Source organism: Sinocyclocheilus grahami, unplaced genomic scaffold (assembly GCF_001515645.1).
Source record: "Sinocyclocheilus grahami isolate Dianchi unplaced genomic scaffold, SAMN03320097.WGS_v1.1 scaffold176.1, whole genome shotgun sequence".
Taxonomy (NCBI): domain Eukaryota; kingdom Metazoa; phylum Chordata; class Actinopteri; order Cypriniformes; family Cyprinidae; genus Sinocyclocheilus; species Sinocyclocheilus grahami.
In genome coordinates, this window is record NW_015505355.1 from 3,761,639 (window position 1) to 3,778,941 (window position 17,303).

At 36.6% G+C, this 17,303-nt stretch overlaps 1 protein-coding gene across 1 annotated transcript; it reads right to left on the reverse strand.

Moving 5' to 3' along the window:
* Positions 1-13,823: 13,823 nt before the first annotated feature.
* asip2b (agouti signaling protein, nonagouti homolog (mouse) 2b) lies at positions 13,824-16,815 on the reverse strand. The gene is made up of 3 exons (XM_016283773.1): positions 16,540-16,815; positions 14,999-15,072; positions 13,824-14,764 (listed from the first exon to the last, which is right to left on the reverse strand). Exons 1-3 carry the CDS (start codon positions 16,685-16,687, stop codon positions 14,591-14,593), a joined length of 396 nt encoding a protein of 131 aa, XP_016139259.1. The 5' UTR covers positions 16,688-16,815; the 3' UTR covers positions 13,824-14,590.
* Between the last annotated feature and the right edge of the window lie 488 nt (positions 16,816-17,303).

Genomic DNA, 17,303 nt, shown 5'->3' on the forward strand with positions numbered 1-17,303 from the left:
GTGGTCTGCGGTTGTGAGGCTGGTTGGATGTACTGCCAAATTCTCTGAAACGCCTTTGGAGACGACTTATGATAGAGAAATGAACATTCAATTAACGGGCAACAGCTCTGGTGGACATTCCTGCGGTCAGCATGCCAATTGCACACTCCCTCAAAACTTGCGACATCTGTGGCATTGTGCTGTGTGATAAACCTGCACATTTTAGAGTGGCCTTTTATTGTGGCCAGCCTAAGGCACACCTGTACAATAATCATGCTGTCTAATCAGCATCTTGACAAGCCACACCTGTGAGGTGGATGGATTATCTCGGCAAAGGAGAAGTGCTCACTAACACAGATTTAGACAGATTTGTGAACAATATTTGAGAGAAATAGGCCTTTTGTGTACATAGAAAAAGTCTTAGATCTTTGAGTTCAGCTCATGAAAAATGGGGGCAAAAACAAAAGTGTTGCGTTTATAATTTTGTTCAGTGTAATTGAAGACAATGGTAATCATAAACATTCTTCGAAATATCTTCAACACAACAAACATCATAGTTTGATCAATATCATTATCTAATTAATATCAATAACCTAGTAGTTCAGATAAATCATACTGCTATGGCTGTCAGCACACATACTAGTTTTTCATATTCCAAAACACATTATTTTGCACAAAAAAAATCTAATATTGCATTCCATTTTAAACACACTAAATATACATTTGGAGCATTGCATGCTGTGTTAAAACTGTACACTTAGAAGTGCTTGTACTGTTCGGTTTGGTTTTATTATAGATAGTGATGCTCACAACTGAGCACTAAATCCAGTGTTTGACCAGTGTTTGTTTTGTGTGAATCAAAAAGAAACCTTTAAGCTTGCTTACACACACACACACACACACACACACACACACACACACACACACACAGAGAGAGAGAGAGAGAGAGAGAGAGAGAGAGAGAGAGATTTTTGAGTGTTTTTGTCAGAGCTTCTGTCCTGCCCTCTGTTTCATAATTGATGGACAGACAGATGTAAAAAAAGAGGCGAGCCGCATATAATTCTGAAGGGCACGACATGAAAGACTGACAGAGATATATATATATATAGAGAGAGAGAGAGAGAGAGAGAGAGAGAAAGAGAGAGACTGAGAGAGAGAGAGAGACTGACAGATATATATATATATATATAGAGAGAGAGAGAGAGAGAGAGAGAGAGAGAGAGAGAGAGAGAGAGAGAGAGACGTTTTGGTGTAACTAAATACAAAACTGTGCATATGGTTAAGCTGTGCTGTTGTTGGCTGCCACAGTAACAGCAAGTACTTGTTTTGCGCACCAGCAAATCTGTCCGTGTCCAGCAGTGTATGCCTTCCATTCCGTGCCAAACGCTGACAAGAGAAAACAAGCATGGCTTTCAGAGCTTAAGTTAAAATACTTTGTGTGAAATAATAAAATAATGTGTGCTCTTATCATTTTGTAGTCAAAATCCTCTGAACTTTGACCCGATCAGGAGCTGTATGTAGGATATGTGCGCTTATCTGTTTTCATCACAGCTAACCTCCAGCCGCTTCATGTCAGCTACCCACTCATTAAACTATGACAGGTGATTTACTGCAAAAAGACGGTCATTGCGACACTGTAAAGTGATGAAACTATGGCGCCATGTGCTTTGTAAAACCTTTTTCATAGGTTTAACATTATAATATCAGCTCGTAAAATGAGTTAATTTGACTAGAAACAATAGCGACCGGAAATGTAAAGCATCGTTCCAGTCAGGTGAGACTTCCACATTCAAGAAAAAGGTGGATATGAGCAATATGACGAACAGCAGTGTGATGTACAGTATATCAGCACGGCTGTGATTCGGCCGTAGGCAATCACAGCTTGCTGATATATAGCCTTATCGCATGGCTACGAGTGTGATATTGTGTTTATACAACTGTTCAATGGCACAAGTGTGTAAATAAAAAAAGACAACAGAGTGTCTTTAAAAACCCTCTTTTGTGCAGAACTACTTTCTTCCACCACATATTCAAATCTCAGTTTGACAGTTTAACAGCTGAGCCCAAGCCTCCATTACTAATTCAAAAATGTCACTTTAGAACTAATGATGAAGGAATGTTGAGTTGCTTCATTAAAAATGTATTGTACTACTGTATTAAAAGGTCACTGTTAGGGCCGTCCTTTTGGTGGTGCAACTGTGCGAACACATTGGGCCCCGCGCTTTGAGGAGGCCCCGCATCAAATGAACTGAGGGGGATACCCCCTGGAACGCAATTGCGAACGGACGGAGGGGTCACTATCCTTTCATCTGTTAAGGGTGATTTCCAATGAAGCCATTGCTCAGTGCATTTATTGCACCCTCAGCCAAAACTATTTGCTCTGGAACAAATAATAGATTAATGATAGCCAGTAAACAGTAATAGCACGTGCAGCGGCAGCAGCAGCAGCCTCCCCTGGGTCCTAATGCCCGTTCGGTGAGGCGTTTTAATTCCATAGGGGGCGCTGTTGGCCTACTTCTAATAAAATGAAAGCAAAATACACAAATAATATTTAGACTGTGTTTCTGGTTAAATAAAGCAGCAATTGATGCCATAAAATCATGAGTATGTTTTGATTTAAAGGTCAGAAGCTATAGCTTACATGAAAAAAAAAAACACCACATGACACTTAAATTAAATAATTTTATATATACTGATTTATTCATTAATGTGTAATATGTTATATTTTTTTAACAAATGATGAGCTCTAAAATATTTTCTGAATTTTTACAACTCTTTTGCTTTGGACCATTTACAAATGTTAAATCATAAAACAAAATGTTAAGGTTACCACTGCATCTTTCTGAAAAAAAAATGCAGTGATTAATATTAGTTTATTTATAGTTATTTTCAAATCTTCAATGTACTGTCATTATAAAATAACTTTATTATTGTTTATTTAATTCTAACAAATAAGTTATTGTTAAAAACTAACCAAAATTAAAAATAATTATATATCGGTATCGGCATCGGCTATCGGCCAAAATTAATTGAAAATTATCAGCATATCGGATATCGGCAAAAATCCAATATTGTGCATCCCTATGAAAAATTATTTTGAACCAAGGCCTCTGAAAAAGTGGGCAGTCATTGTTTTGATCTATTGTAAATGCTAATATGCTGTAACATGATGAATTAATGGATTTAATGGCACTTAAATCCACTGCTGCCTACAAAAAGTTCAACTTTCTGTGGTGAATCATTCTAATATGCGTCATGGTTTAACACGTTATTTTAATGAACTGTTTTTCAGGTGTGTCCGCTGGTCTTTTAGGAACCAATGATAATGAGGCAGCGAATGAGCTTCTTCTGCCAGATGGCTCCCACACACACACAGTGTGCTTCAGTTTACTCACAGCTGGCAGATAGCGATATCTGATGAATCTGTGAGAAATATACACCTGTTCAGCATATGATATCACAGCCAGGCACAAACCACAGCACTATTTCTATTATTTTGCTTCATATTTACATACACTGTACATGCTTTTTTTCATGTAATAATATATCATCAAACATAATGTACAATATAAAGACTTAAAGCTATAGTTAGGTCATTCCAAAAGCTTGGTCGATTTTATGTCCCCATGAAACATTACTGAATATTTTACATAAATGATTAATCAACTTGTCCAAGAACAAATTAAGTATTAGTCTTCGACTTTTCTCTCTTTTTCTCATTTTTAGAAGATTTATCTTATAGCATAGACATAAGATGTCCACCCGGTTTTGTCAAACTATACAGGACATTTACTTTTTTTTTTTCTTTTTTTTTATAAATTTTATATATCTATTCAAATTATTCCTAAATGTTAAACCTCTGCTAGTACGTTGTTCTTTCCTATCTAGTAATGGGCTTCATTATCTTAAAACGTCTAGGACAAATTTCCTAGACCACACATTTAAATGATCAAAAATGTAAACTCTTTTAATGACTTAATGGCTTTTTATTTTTACTATACGAGTGCCTTGGAGTATTTCATCTTCTCAGTTTGATATTTACTTCCAAATATCCAAAGCACACTGTTTATTACATGAAGAGACCAGTGCAGCATTCTTGGCTCCTGTTGTTTTATCAAAAAATTTTAGTTATACTAGCCTGAGGTTGCCCAGTGTGTTTTTTCTGATATACAGGCATTTTTCTCAGCTGAAATCTGTCAGAATGGCTCCCTGTCATGCACATTACTGTTCTCCTCCAAAAATTCTCCTCTGAGCCCCTGTTTCAGAGTGGTAACTACTGTACTCAGTTTCCTCTCACTCCATGACATGTGCTAACTATTACAAGCCAGTGTATATAAAGATCCCTTTGATTAGATTGATCAAAAGACATCCACTCCTTGGGGGAAGTGAGGAAATGAAAAAGAGAATGAAAGAATGCAATAGTAAACAACACAATGAGCTTCAGATGAAGAATTCTCTCTCTCACACTGTTTTTGTTTTTACATTGCATTTATGAGCATTTGTTTTTCGGATGAAAGCAATTTCTGTCTTTTTTAGGTGGATCCTGTGCAGTTCATGATGAAGTGTGAAGGACTGGGCTGTGTATGTGATGAGCATGCAGATGTTTCCAAACCAGTCTTTTGTGCATTGGCCTCTGCCTGTATCCATCTATGCCATCGAAACTATGTTCCACTGGAGCTGCCAGTGCAGTGCGGTCAGTATTCCTGCAAACGCAGTGAAATCTATAGTTTAAATAGATAACCGCTAGGGCTGCACAGTTTGGTAAAAAAAAAAAAAAAGAATTAAAAAATCACATTGCGATTAGTCTGACAAATATTGTGGTTTTGATTTGATCTGCAACATGGCAAGCATTATATTGCTGTTGCCAGGATATATAAAAAGAAATGTAAAAAACACCATAAAATCACAATGAAATAGCAAGTCTCATGATAAACAGAGTGTGCAAAAATGATTTTGTGAATTATCAAGTTATATAATATTTTTCCCACATCCTTTTGTATATCAGTAGTTACTCTTTAATCCTCTATAAAAGAGACAAACTCAGCTGAAAAGGGCTGGCCCAAAACTGAACTGAATGAAAAAGTATCCAGTTTTTGTTGCATTCATATTGTCTGGACGCAGATCACTTTGGTCCACTAGGTTAATTTTTCATTCTCACTTCAATGAAGTTAGTCCTACTGAATAATTTGTTACAATGCAATACTCATGTAATACTCATAAAACTTTGCACACACACCAGAAGTGGTGAAAATTTGCATCTGATATGGGTTTCAGAAGTGGGTGTGGCAAAATGGCTCAATAGCACTACCTATAAAATTTCAAAGAAGTGCCCCTCGAGCTATGTTTCACATGCATGTACGAAATTCGGTAGACACATGTAACACACCAATACCAACAAAAAAGTCCCCACGGTACAGAGTTCCAAACCCAGCAGGAAGTCTGTTATTTTGAATTTTCTCTGCAAGTTTTGTGCCGTTTTTGCCTTTTTCAGCCGTTATATTTAAACAAGAGATTTAAACAGATCAACACCACATTCGGTCAGTGTAATCTAAAGCCCTTTGTGATGTTAAATTGTGAAGATCTTGAGTTTTCATTGAAGGGCATGTCCTGGCAAACTTTGATGTTATCGCCATAAAATAGGAAGTTGTTATAATTCAGGCATAAAATGTCCGATCTGCCCCAAACTTCACATGTTTGATAAGAGTCCTGTCTTGAACACATGCCCATATTCAGTTATTGTCATAGCGCCACCTGCTGGCAATAGGAAGTGCATGTGCATGTTCTACGCTGTAACTAACTCCTCCTAGAGATTTAATGACATCAACATTATATTCGGTCAGTCTACTGCAGTGATGGGCAAACTTGGCCCTTCCAGGCCACTTTCCTGCAGAGATTTGATCCAACCCTGATAAAATTTATCTGCCTGTAGCTTTCTAGTAGTCTTGAAGACAATGATTAGCTGGTTCAGGTGTGTTTGATTAGAGTTGGAGCTAAACTCTGAAGGAAAGTGACCCGGAAGGGCCAAGTTTGCCCACCCCTGGTCTACTCTAAAGGCCTTTGCAATGTTAAATTGCGAAGATCTTGAGTTGTCGTTAAAGAGTGTTCTTGGCGGCCTGACAAATTTCGATGTTTCACCATGGAAAAGGATGTGGTTGTAACTGGCCATACAATGTCCAATCTGAACACATCTAAAGGCAAATATTTTGTTATAATCATTGAGCCACCTATTGGCAACAGGATATGTCATGTTTTACACTAACTGAAACATACCATGTTCAATCTGCACCAAACTTCATATGTTTGATCAAAGTCTTGGCTTGAAGACATCTACATGCCAATATTCAGTTATAGTCATAGTGCCACCAGCTGGCAGAAGGAAGTTTGGCACATATAAATTCAATTAAATTCAATTCGAGTTTATTTGTTCAGCGCTTTTCACGATACAAATCATTGCAAAGCAACTTTACAGCAAATTAAGTTTCTACAATATTTAGTGGTAGCTTATCAGTGGTGACTGTCAGTTAATGTACATATGGCAGAAATGTACGGAAAAATCAATTAAAGACGTAATCAAACAGACGATGAACACTATTAACAGCAATTATTATATGATGCAATCAAACTTATAGCAAAATGTGGTAGTTCTGTATGTTGTTTCAGGGTTGGCATCATCTGAGGTCCTCTGAGGGGTTGCATCATCTCTTCTCAGGTGTTCTGGATCCAGACTGAAGCTTGTGTAAATACTAGTTATGGCAAAAACAGAGAAACATAATTAGCGTAGCTGCTGTTCCAACCAAGACTTGGTCTGATGCAAGAAGCAAGTCATTTGTAATTTTAACAAGTGCAGTTTCTGTGCTATGGTGGGGCCTGAAACCTGACTGAAATTCTTCATAGAGATAATTTTTTTGCAGGAAGGAACAGTTGAGCAGACACAACTTTTTCTAAAATTTTAGACATAAAAGGAAGATTTGAGATGGGTCTGTAGCTTGAATGTTTTTGGGAAGTGACCTAAAGACAACGACGAGTTAATAATACCTGCAAATTCTTTTAGGAAATCTGTATACGGCCCTGGTGGTCTATACACAGTAGCCAGAGCAAGAGATACGATAGATTTCTTTTGCAAATCTGACAGTGTAACATTAAGCAGAAGTATTTCGAATGAGTTAAACTTGTAGCCTATCTTGTCTTCTGAGTAACATTGAGAATATCACTATATATTGCTATATATAAATGACATATTCCTCCTATATTTAACACTTTAAATGCATATTGCTCACCGTTCGCTGTTTTACCTTGTGGCGGTGAGCCCGGGTGCGAGGGCCCGTCCAACGCTACTTGCAGCTTTAATTACAACCCAGGCTCATTCGATATACGTGCCTCGAAATATATTTCTACAGCACTGTTATTACGTACCTTACTGCACATTTCGCGGCAGTTTCAAAGTGAAACGTCAAAGTGAATGGCGCTAAAACGCAGGTTTAATACGTGGCCCTGGCACGCTTTTGTCACGTTGATATAGGCACGTATTGCTGTGTTTGTATTACGTGGCTTCAGGTACGTATTGCGATGGTTCATAATTCAAATATCGGAGGAGTGTCGCTAAAAGTTAATGTTGTATCGTGTTGGAAATATCCCCTACACCAAACCCAACCCTAAATTAATTTAACAAATGCAAAAGTGATATAAAAATGCATTTGTTGATGCAGCCGTGCTATTTTAACTTCCTTATGTGGATTTGAGCTGTTTTGTTGAACGCCATATCGCGTGAGCTACCGAGTAAACCTACTGAATCAGACAACTCATGCATATGAAGCTGGATATGTGAAGCTAACCTTAAAATGCATCATTTATCAAATCTCGCAACATGTTGAAATTGTTTTGAATTCATAACATAATATTCCTCAAGTAATTATGTGAAAATTAGGATTTATTCATCGAAACTGTGGACCTGCAAATCATACTTTGTGTGAAAAGCAATAAAAGTTGTGGGAGTTTGACTGCCATAGTGTTCATTGCAACTGAAAACTGCAGCGATTTGTATGTATAAGTAGCCTACGTTTTTTGAGTTTTGCAGAAATGTAGGTAGAGGCACATATTTCCAATGAGCCTATGTTATTTAATAATAATATTAATAATTATTATTATTAATATTATGGACCCACTTTATATCAAGGGCCAGGGCAAATTAGAAGCGCTGATGGGAGGGGAAAATTCTGCGGGTGATTTACTGACAATGCGCACAAAGAACACAGATGCAGCCAGATCATTTCCATAATGACCAGCGCAATCTACCAAGAGCAGAGCAAATTACCGCCTGCTTTAAGACATGCTTATTTGGGTGTTAAATAATGGCGTAAATACCAGTAATTTGACGAGCGCAAACATTAGTAAATCTCATTGCGTGATTCATTTTAATACTCTCCTCCCATAGATTTTGAGTCTGAATGAGAAGCTCCTACAAATGCATATTCAATAAGGTGCAAAAAGAACTGTGTCCATGCCTTTTCAGTGCTTATTTTTCACTGCACATCTTTAGTAAATCCTACAATTTTAACGCCAAAAGATGGTTTGTGCTGGCGCAGCTGTTAGTAAAGCTGGCCCTAAGGCCGTTTCACACTGAGCGCGATGCGAAAAAGCGAGGCGAATCGCCGACGAACGTATCTTTCACACCGAGCGCGAAATGATTGATCGCCTGATTGATCGATTGTCATGCCTGCACGCTAGGTGGCTACGACCAGCAATTAATTCATTTTCCTCATGTACGTATCTTGTATATGACTTTTACATCGTTCGCTGCTCAATATACAGCATTAGATTAAGATAAATAGCTTTTGGTTCTTCATCAGAAACACAAACTATCCATAATGCTTACAAGAATACATCTGAAAATATAATTAGAGGTACAATTAGCATCAAGCGATATTTCAAAATGTATGTAATTATTAATGTTTTTGCTCAAACCCCACTTTAAACCATCATCGAGTGCGTGTAATAAATTCCGATTGTGATCTAAAATGGATTTTGATTCTATACAAGGCAGACATGAAGTCTTTGTATGTTTTATAATAGACTGAACACTACCTGCTTGTCATAAACATTGTTTATTGTTATAAAAATACAGTGAGCTGTATAAAAAAACATGCCGAAAATATATTTTCATTATCATATGTCTATTTGCGTTCATATTTCATGTGTAGAAAAAAGCAGAGCGACGGGGAAAAAATCAACACACAAGGACGAATTTTTTCCCCCCACTTTTTCGTGCGCTAATTATCGCGCCTGCTGTGAATAGCCCCATTAAGGATCTATTGTTTCGATTCAGAAGTGTCATCGCGCCGATTTTCGAGTTCAGTGTGAAAAGGCCTTAAGTGTCCTTAAATTAAAGGGATAGCTCACCCAAAAATGAAAATTCTGTCATTAGTTACTCACCCTCATGTCTTCTCCTCCTCATCCCGTATGCTGTGGCATGAATGCAATTATTGAATAAAGTTGTTATTTTAGTTTTCTTTGCACACAAAAATGATTCTCGTAGCTTCATAAAATTACGGTTGAACCCCTGATGTCACATGGACTATTTTACCAATGTCTTTGCTATGTTTCTGGACCTTGATTGTGGTAATATCCTTGTTGTCTATGGAGGGTCAGAGAGCTCTCAGATTTGATCAAAAACATCTTAATTTGTGTTCTGAAGATGATCGAAGGTCTTACCGTGCGTTCACACCGCCGCCGTCGATAGCGTCAAAGTGACCGGAAGTCATTCATTTTCAATGCGAGCCGGCGTCGAGCAGCGTCGAGCAGCGGCGCGGTGCGACTTGGACGTTGAGGGCGTCGAGGAGAGTTGAAATCAGGTCAACTTTATGGTAATGAGCTATGAAACGGTTCGGCGGCATCTGGCGGCAACCAATCGGAACGTAGAAGTCCACCGCTTGAGAGGATTCCAGAGAACGCAGTCCTGTAAACTTTGGTTCCGACCACATTAGTTCCCAAGCAAAATGGAGGAGAGGTTGATTATTGCTGTGGCGGGTTTCCCAATAATCTATGACGTGTCCCTGTTTGCATACAGGGACATAAAAAAAAAAATTATGCGTGGACCAAGGTGTCTGAGATTGTTGGTGTTCCTGGTGAGTTGCTGATGTGCATTAACGTTATAGTAATAATAATCTAATGACATAATAAATAATAGTATAGTCCCAGTTCACTTTTAAACCTTTAAATCAATTTTCCTGATTATACTTACATTAAGTAATGTTTATACCTGATTATACTTACTTAAGTAACAGTTTCAATGCAGGACTTTTACTTGTATCAGAGTATTTTTACAGTGTTGTATTAGTGCTTTGTACATTATGAGGTAAAGGATCTTAATACTTCGTCCACAACAATGTTTAATGAGGTTAACTTATAACTTTACCCTCCTTGTGGTCAGTGTGCACGAGATCAACAAGCTTGTTTGCTTTGCGTCCCCTTTAAATACAAGATAAGCATTCGATCTACGTCAGAGCGTCCACAAATCTTTCTACAGCGTTGTTGGCAGGGCAGCCAGAGCGAGTTTTGATGCTCTCGACGGCGGCGGTGTGAACGCACAGTTATGGGTTTGGAACATCGTTGATGGCATAATGGGCCTCACTCCAAGTCTTTAAAAAACAAAACAAAAAAAGCTTGTTAACACTTTAGTTTAGGGACCAATTTTTACTATTAACTCGTTGTTTATTAGCATGCATATTGCTAGCATATTGACTGTTTATTAGTACTTTTAAAGCACATATTAATGTCTTATTCTGCATGTCCAGATTTTAGATCCCTTAATCCAACCTAAACTTAACAACTACCATACTAACTTTTAGGCTAATAAACAGCAGATTAGTTGTTTATTGAGACAAAAGTTGAAGTTAATAGTTAATAGTGAGAATTGGTCCTTAAACTGAAGTGTCACCAAAACCTTTAAATCCTAGTAGTTTTTTAAACTAAAAATAAGTTAATAATAACAAAAAATAAATACTTTAGTTTTAGTACTGCTTTTTATCAGCGATATAACTAAAAGAACCAAAGACTTAAACTCCTTCAGTCTGTGTGCACTGAATTTATTTAATACACGAGTTTCACAATTTGAGTTGAATTACTGAAATAAATGAACTTTTCCACGACATTCTAATTTATTGAGATGCACCTGTATACTTACTATTATAATAACAATAAATTATTCATAATTACATGCAAGTAACCCTAAGCCGAACCCTAATCCTAACCATAAAGTAAGTACATGTTAAATAACATTACTCAGTATTTAAATGTATAATTACACTGTAACAGGGAAACCTTAAAATAAAGTGTAACCCAAAATTATACTAAAGTGTTGATCAAGCTATACTTGAGAAAAGTATCATTAAGTCTACGTAAAGTACAGTTAAAAGTATATTTCAGTTATAAAAATTAATACCTAAATAAGTTTCAAGTTTATTTATATAGCACATTTAAAAACAAAGCAAGCGAGGCTGACCAAAGTGCCGAACAAAACATAAAATGAAAGCACACATTCAGGATGGAAGCTCACAATGTGTTGAAAGCCAAAGAAAGAAAAAAAAGGTTTTAAGAGATGATCTAAAAGCAGTTAAAGACTGTGCCGATCTGATATAAGCCCCTAGGGCCAGCAATAGCAAAGGCTCTATCCCCTCTATGCTTTAACCGCAATCTAAGGACAGAGTTATATTCTCTGTTCACTAGACCTCATATTTTATGTGGGACTAGATGAAGTATAGCTCAGACAGATTACTTAAAGTATACAGTATACTTAAAGTACAAAAATAACATATACCGGTACATGCTCAAATGTAAGTATGCTCACTTAAAGAAAGCTTACAACTATACTTGAGGTATAAAAACCTTTAAAGTTTACATAAGGTAAAAATGGGCTGAGAAGAACATGACTAGTAAACTATCTTTATCATTATAATACAAGTTTACTTGTAGTATAGTTTACAGTAAATTTGCGAAGCTTAAAAGTAAACCAGTTGTTACTAAATGGGTGCCGTCAGAATGAGAATCCAAACAGCTGATAAAAACATCACAATAGTAATCCACACGACTCCAGTCCATCAATTAATGTTGTCAAGTGCTGCAAGTTTGTAAGAAACAAATACATCAGTAATGCATATTAACTTTAAACTGTCACTTCTTGCCAAAATGTAAGTCCATAATCCATAATAATGCTTCTTCCAGTGCAAAAGTCCAAAAGTCCAAATCAAAATCCACTGAAAAGAACTGTTTTGGACTGATTTCACTTGTAAATGGTGCTTGATCGGTGCATATTTCTCTTCTGATTCAGACAAGATGACTTTTTTCACTGGAGAAAGTAATATTATGGATAAAGGACTTGTATTTTAGCAGTAAGCAATGTTTTGAAGTTTAAAAAGTTTTAATTAGGGATTTTTTTTAATTACAGATACACTGCTTGTGGATTATGGTGATGTTTTTTTGGACTCTCATTCTGACGGCACCCATTCACTGCAGAGGATCCGTTAGTGAACAAGTGATATAATGCTAAATTTCTCCAGATCTGTTCAGATAAAGAAACAAACTCACCTACATGATATGTGTCAGTAACTTTTTTAGCCAATTTTCATTTTTCGGGGGAACAGTTCCTTTAAGAAGTATTATAGAGGAAAGTAAAGTTCCCATGGTGCAGTTCTAAATGTTTTTTTTTATTACAAAGAAAGCACACTGAACATGTTTTTATTTATGATTTTTTTCTAATAATATTCAGTCAATATGACCTGACAGTGGATAGAAATATATAACGATGACAACATTTCTCAAAGAAGCTTTTCATCCACAATAGCGTCTACTTGACATCCACATATACTTTTTTTTGTGTGTGTAGAAATCAAAAACATGACAGTGGAATCATCACAGTAGAAATGAGCATCTTAAAACTTATTATTAAAAGATCACAGTATGAGGATAACATTAGATTCACATTTACTGCACCTAAAATGACTTGTCTTATTTAAAGCTTTTTTAGCTACTGTTACATTGATTCTGTACAAGTGAAACAGTATATGCCCCTTGCTTAACAAGGGTTGAAAAATTTTGAGAATAACAACAAAAATGAAACTTTGCCATGCATGAAGTCTACAAGAGTTAACTGTAATAACATCTCCAGTCGGCGAACGAGTCATATTAGTGTCATGGTGCAAAAAGAGAGCGAATAACTCGAGTCATATGGATGCTAAACATTCACTGTACAGTTAAATGTCATGTATGATCCATGGCATGCTACATAGCAGTATGAGAGTGTGTAGAAGCAAAGGTGCACAGCTGCATGTGTGTTATATAACAGTGGTTCTCATATGGTGGATCTGGAGGTCTGTTCTGAACAAATATTTGCTAAATGCAAGAGAAAAAAAGCTTGCAACACTTTACAATAAGGTCCCATTAGTTATAGTTAGGCAATGCATTAATTAACATGAACTAATAATGAGCAGTTCATTTGTTACAGCATTTATTAATCTTTGTTAACCAAAAAAAAAAGGTTCTTTGTTAGTTCATGTTAGCTCAGGTCCATTTAATAATATTAACAGATAACAACGTTTGATTTTGATAAGCTATTAGTAAATGTTGAAATGAATATTATTTTTCATTGTAAGTTCATAATGTTTACAAATGAAACCTTATTGTAAAGAGGAACCAAAATGCTTTCTATTTGTTTTATTAAAGGAATATTCCAGATTCAACTGTGTTGCGTTTATTACCACAAATATGAATCTCCACTTGTCCCTCTTTTTCTTTAAAAAAGCAGACATGTTTCGCCTTATGGCGTCCCGAGTTCGAGTCCCGGTTCGTGGACCTTTCCCGATCCCCCCCCACCCACTTCACTTCCTGTATAAAATAAATCTTAAAAAAAAAAAGCAGACGTTTTGTGTTACACTGACAATTCACAAAAAAGTGAACGGAGGTAATCTGTGAATGTTGAAATACTCACTGCTTCAGCAATGCAGCCGCACATAAACAATATTTGTTTTCATATGATTTCAGTCGCTTACTAATCTTGTCTGTCTACAGTTGTTTCCAATTTTGCAACTTGTAAATTCTAAAACCTTAAATGACTATACAAATGATTTAAACAGCTTCACCGCTGCAATACAAAATTTTTTTTTTACGTAGGAGCTTTTATAAAATCAAAGTTTTTAAATCCTCCAAAAATTGGCCTCATTCACTTAATGTAGTGCCTGTGCTTTCTGCTTGTTTTAAAGAAGACATGAGATGGGTCGAAATCATTTCTGTGGTAATCAACATTATGCCAGCTGTACGGAAAATTCCTTGAATATCAAAGTATGCAACTAAACTCGAGCAGTATTTTGGCCAAATCTTTGGTAGAAGTGAGTCAAATTAGACAGATATGCCATCACCAAAAAACAAACAAAAATGGCTTTGGTGAATTGTTGCAAGCTGGGAACGAGATACCATCAAACTTCAAGAAATATTTATAAACTAACCAAGAAGCAACTTTTCATGACTTTGTTTTTGTACGCTAAACAACATTTGATGTCCAATGTGCAGAGCTAACGTGAAAGCAGCTGAGAAGCACCGATACATATATGTGCGTCTGGGGTGATTAGGTCTTCTTGGGGCAGAGGTGTCCGAGTCTCCAGCAGTGGCAGATGGTGTTGAAGAGCCTGCAGTGACAGGAAGCACATGGGTCACAGCAGGGAGTGAGCGAGGAGCAGCTCTCCATCAGACCGGCGCAGCGCCGCGCTGGAGAAACCGCCTCAGGCCTGGGCTTAGGTCTCTGGAGGACACATATTTTCATGAGAAACGAATGAACAGAGTAAAGAACAACTAATGCAGTTCTATTTTCTCAAGCTTTTTAATGTAAAAAGGATTAACTCAAAAGATTTCCAAGAAGGAATATTATATTCTTGCTCTTGCAAAAGGACAGATGTGCATTAGTCCACTTGAACAATGTTGGGTTCGTTGTGTTATGGTCCACGTTTAAGGAGACGGTGTGATGTGTGGAACGTACCACCACATGATGTCTCTGCTGAGACAGATAGCGAGTCCTGGCAAAGAGTCTTTTTGGCTTCTGATTCCACGCTCCTGTTGGGAGATGCACTGAATTAGGACTGTAAACGCGTTTATGCATTTGTGTTTTTTAAGGAGTTCACATTTTATCATTCCACACTTAAGTGGAAGAAACCCAGGTGGCACTTGAAAGAGACAGTGGTAGATTTTTCCAGTCAGCCTGTTCACATGAGACGCCTGACGAAAATAATGAGCCTTTCACTGGAGCTGTTGAGGGCAGGCTAGTGAATGGTGAGACTGTGCATGGACAGATGCTAAAAAAATCGGTTTTCTTCTAAGCCTCATTAGTGACGTTGACAGTAGCTGCAAATCCCAGAGAAGAAAAGAAGCCTTTGTGTTTGGAAAGCATGTTTATACTGGCCTGGTTACAGTATGTGTGAAAAGCAACACGTCGTCAGGTGGCATAGTGAATGATCTAACGTCATGTGATCAGTAGTAAACGATAAAATGTCATCAGAAGGCATGGCAACATGTCTTAATTCATCAGTGAATTCAGGCCAAGCAGGTGTTTTATCAAGGGGAACACACACACAAGCATTTAAACATTGCAAAGTAGCCTGCAAAAATGCAATATGAAAGATTCAAAATAAAAAGCTCAAGTTAAGCAGATCGGGTATAACATTACAAATGTAGTGGATACAAATAATATCTAGTCTTATACTAAATTAATCAGCTGGTTATCAATATATACATCTATACACGTTATATTTTAAACCGTGACTATCATACTAAATGAAAATTAAATTCTGCTGCATGGTTAAATCACTATACTTCTATTAATTCATATATATAGTTATTTTATAAATAATATAATATAGCATTGGATACATGGATACAACTATAGTAACTATCATTACATTAAATGGAATATTAAATGATGGATTTAGCCTGATGGTTAAATTCATATATTTTAATTTATTGTAATTAAAATACAATTACTTTTTTTATAATATAACAGTGTGTGCATACAGACAACTATATGCATTATACTGTGTGTGTGTGTGTGTGTGTGTATATATATATAATTTTAATTAAGATATAATTACCTTTATAATATAATGTAATAATAGTAACTGTAACATTAACTTTTATCTTTAGTAAACTGTCATTATATAATATAATATTAAATGTTGGATTCAGGCTGATGGTTAAATTACTATATTTTATTCATTTAAATTTAAAGATACCTATTTTATCATTTAATAATATTATAATATAATTAAATATAATTATATACGTTATACTCAGTCACTATAAATTGAAAATTAAATGTTCGTTTTAGGCTGCTTGGTTAAATGAATGTGTATTTATTATTTTTTAAATATCATAATTTTTTATAATACAATAATATGTGGATGCACGCAAATATTTACATTTGGTTATATACTGTAACTATCATTATATTAAATTAAACCATAAATACTGGTCGCTGCTTAAATTATAAAATGTTCTATTCAGTTCAATTCAAATATAATATGTTACCTGCTGTTGTGGCAGAGCTGTGGTGCGCCACGTCGTTTTCGTGCTTTTTGCGCGCATCTATCCTGTTCGCCTCGCATGTGATGGACTGAACAACTGTGAAGAACAAGCAGACGAACAGCACAAATCCTTTCATCATTGCCGTCGTCATTTTCGGTGTGTGTGTGTGAGGCTCGCGTCAGACTGTCCTCCTAGAGATCACTCAACAAGTGAGGTCCGCGCTGAAGCCCATTCGCTGCGTTTATAAAGCCCAAACTCACCCACACCCACGCCCACTCCGAGACAGCACTCCTCATTCAACACTCGGCCCAAGTGTGTCTGTGCCTTTCACTCATCTATCACAGCTCCACGAACATGATGTGTGTTGCCAATCACACACACACACACAGGGTTTTTTTTAAATGGTTTATGGGGACTCTCCATAGGCGTAATGGTTTTTCTACTGTACAGACTGTATTTTCTATTGCCCTACACCAACCCTACCCCTAAACCTACCCCTTACAGAAAACTTTCTGCATTTTTAGAGTTTAAAAAAAATTTATTCTGAATTATTTATAAGCCTTTTGAATTAAGGGGACACTGAAAATGTCCTCATAAATCACCTTCTCGTTGTAATACCTATGTCATACCCATGTTATTATACAAATTTGTGTCCTCATAAACCACATAAGCATGCACACACACCCACACACACACACATGTCTGGTTTGCTATCCTTGTGGGGACTCTCCATAAGCGTAATGCTTTTTCTACTGTACAGACCGTAT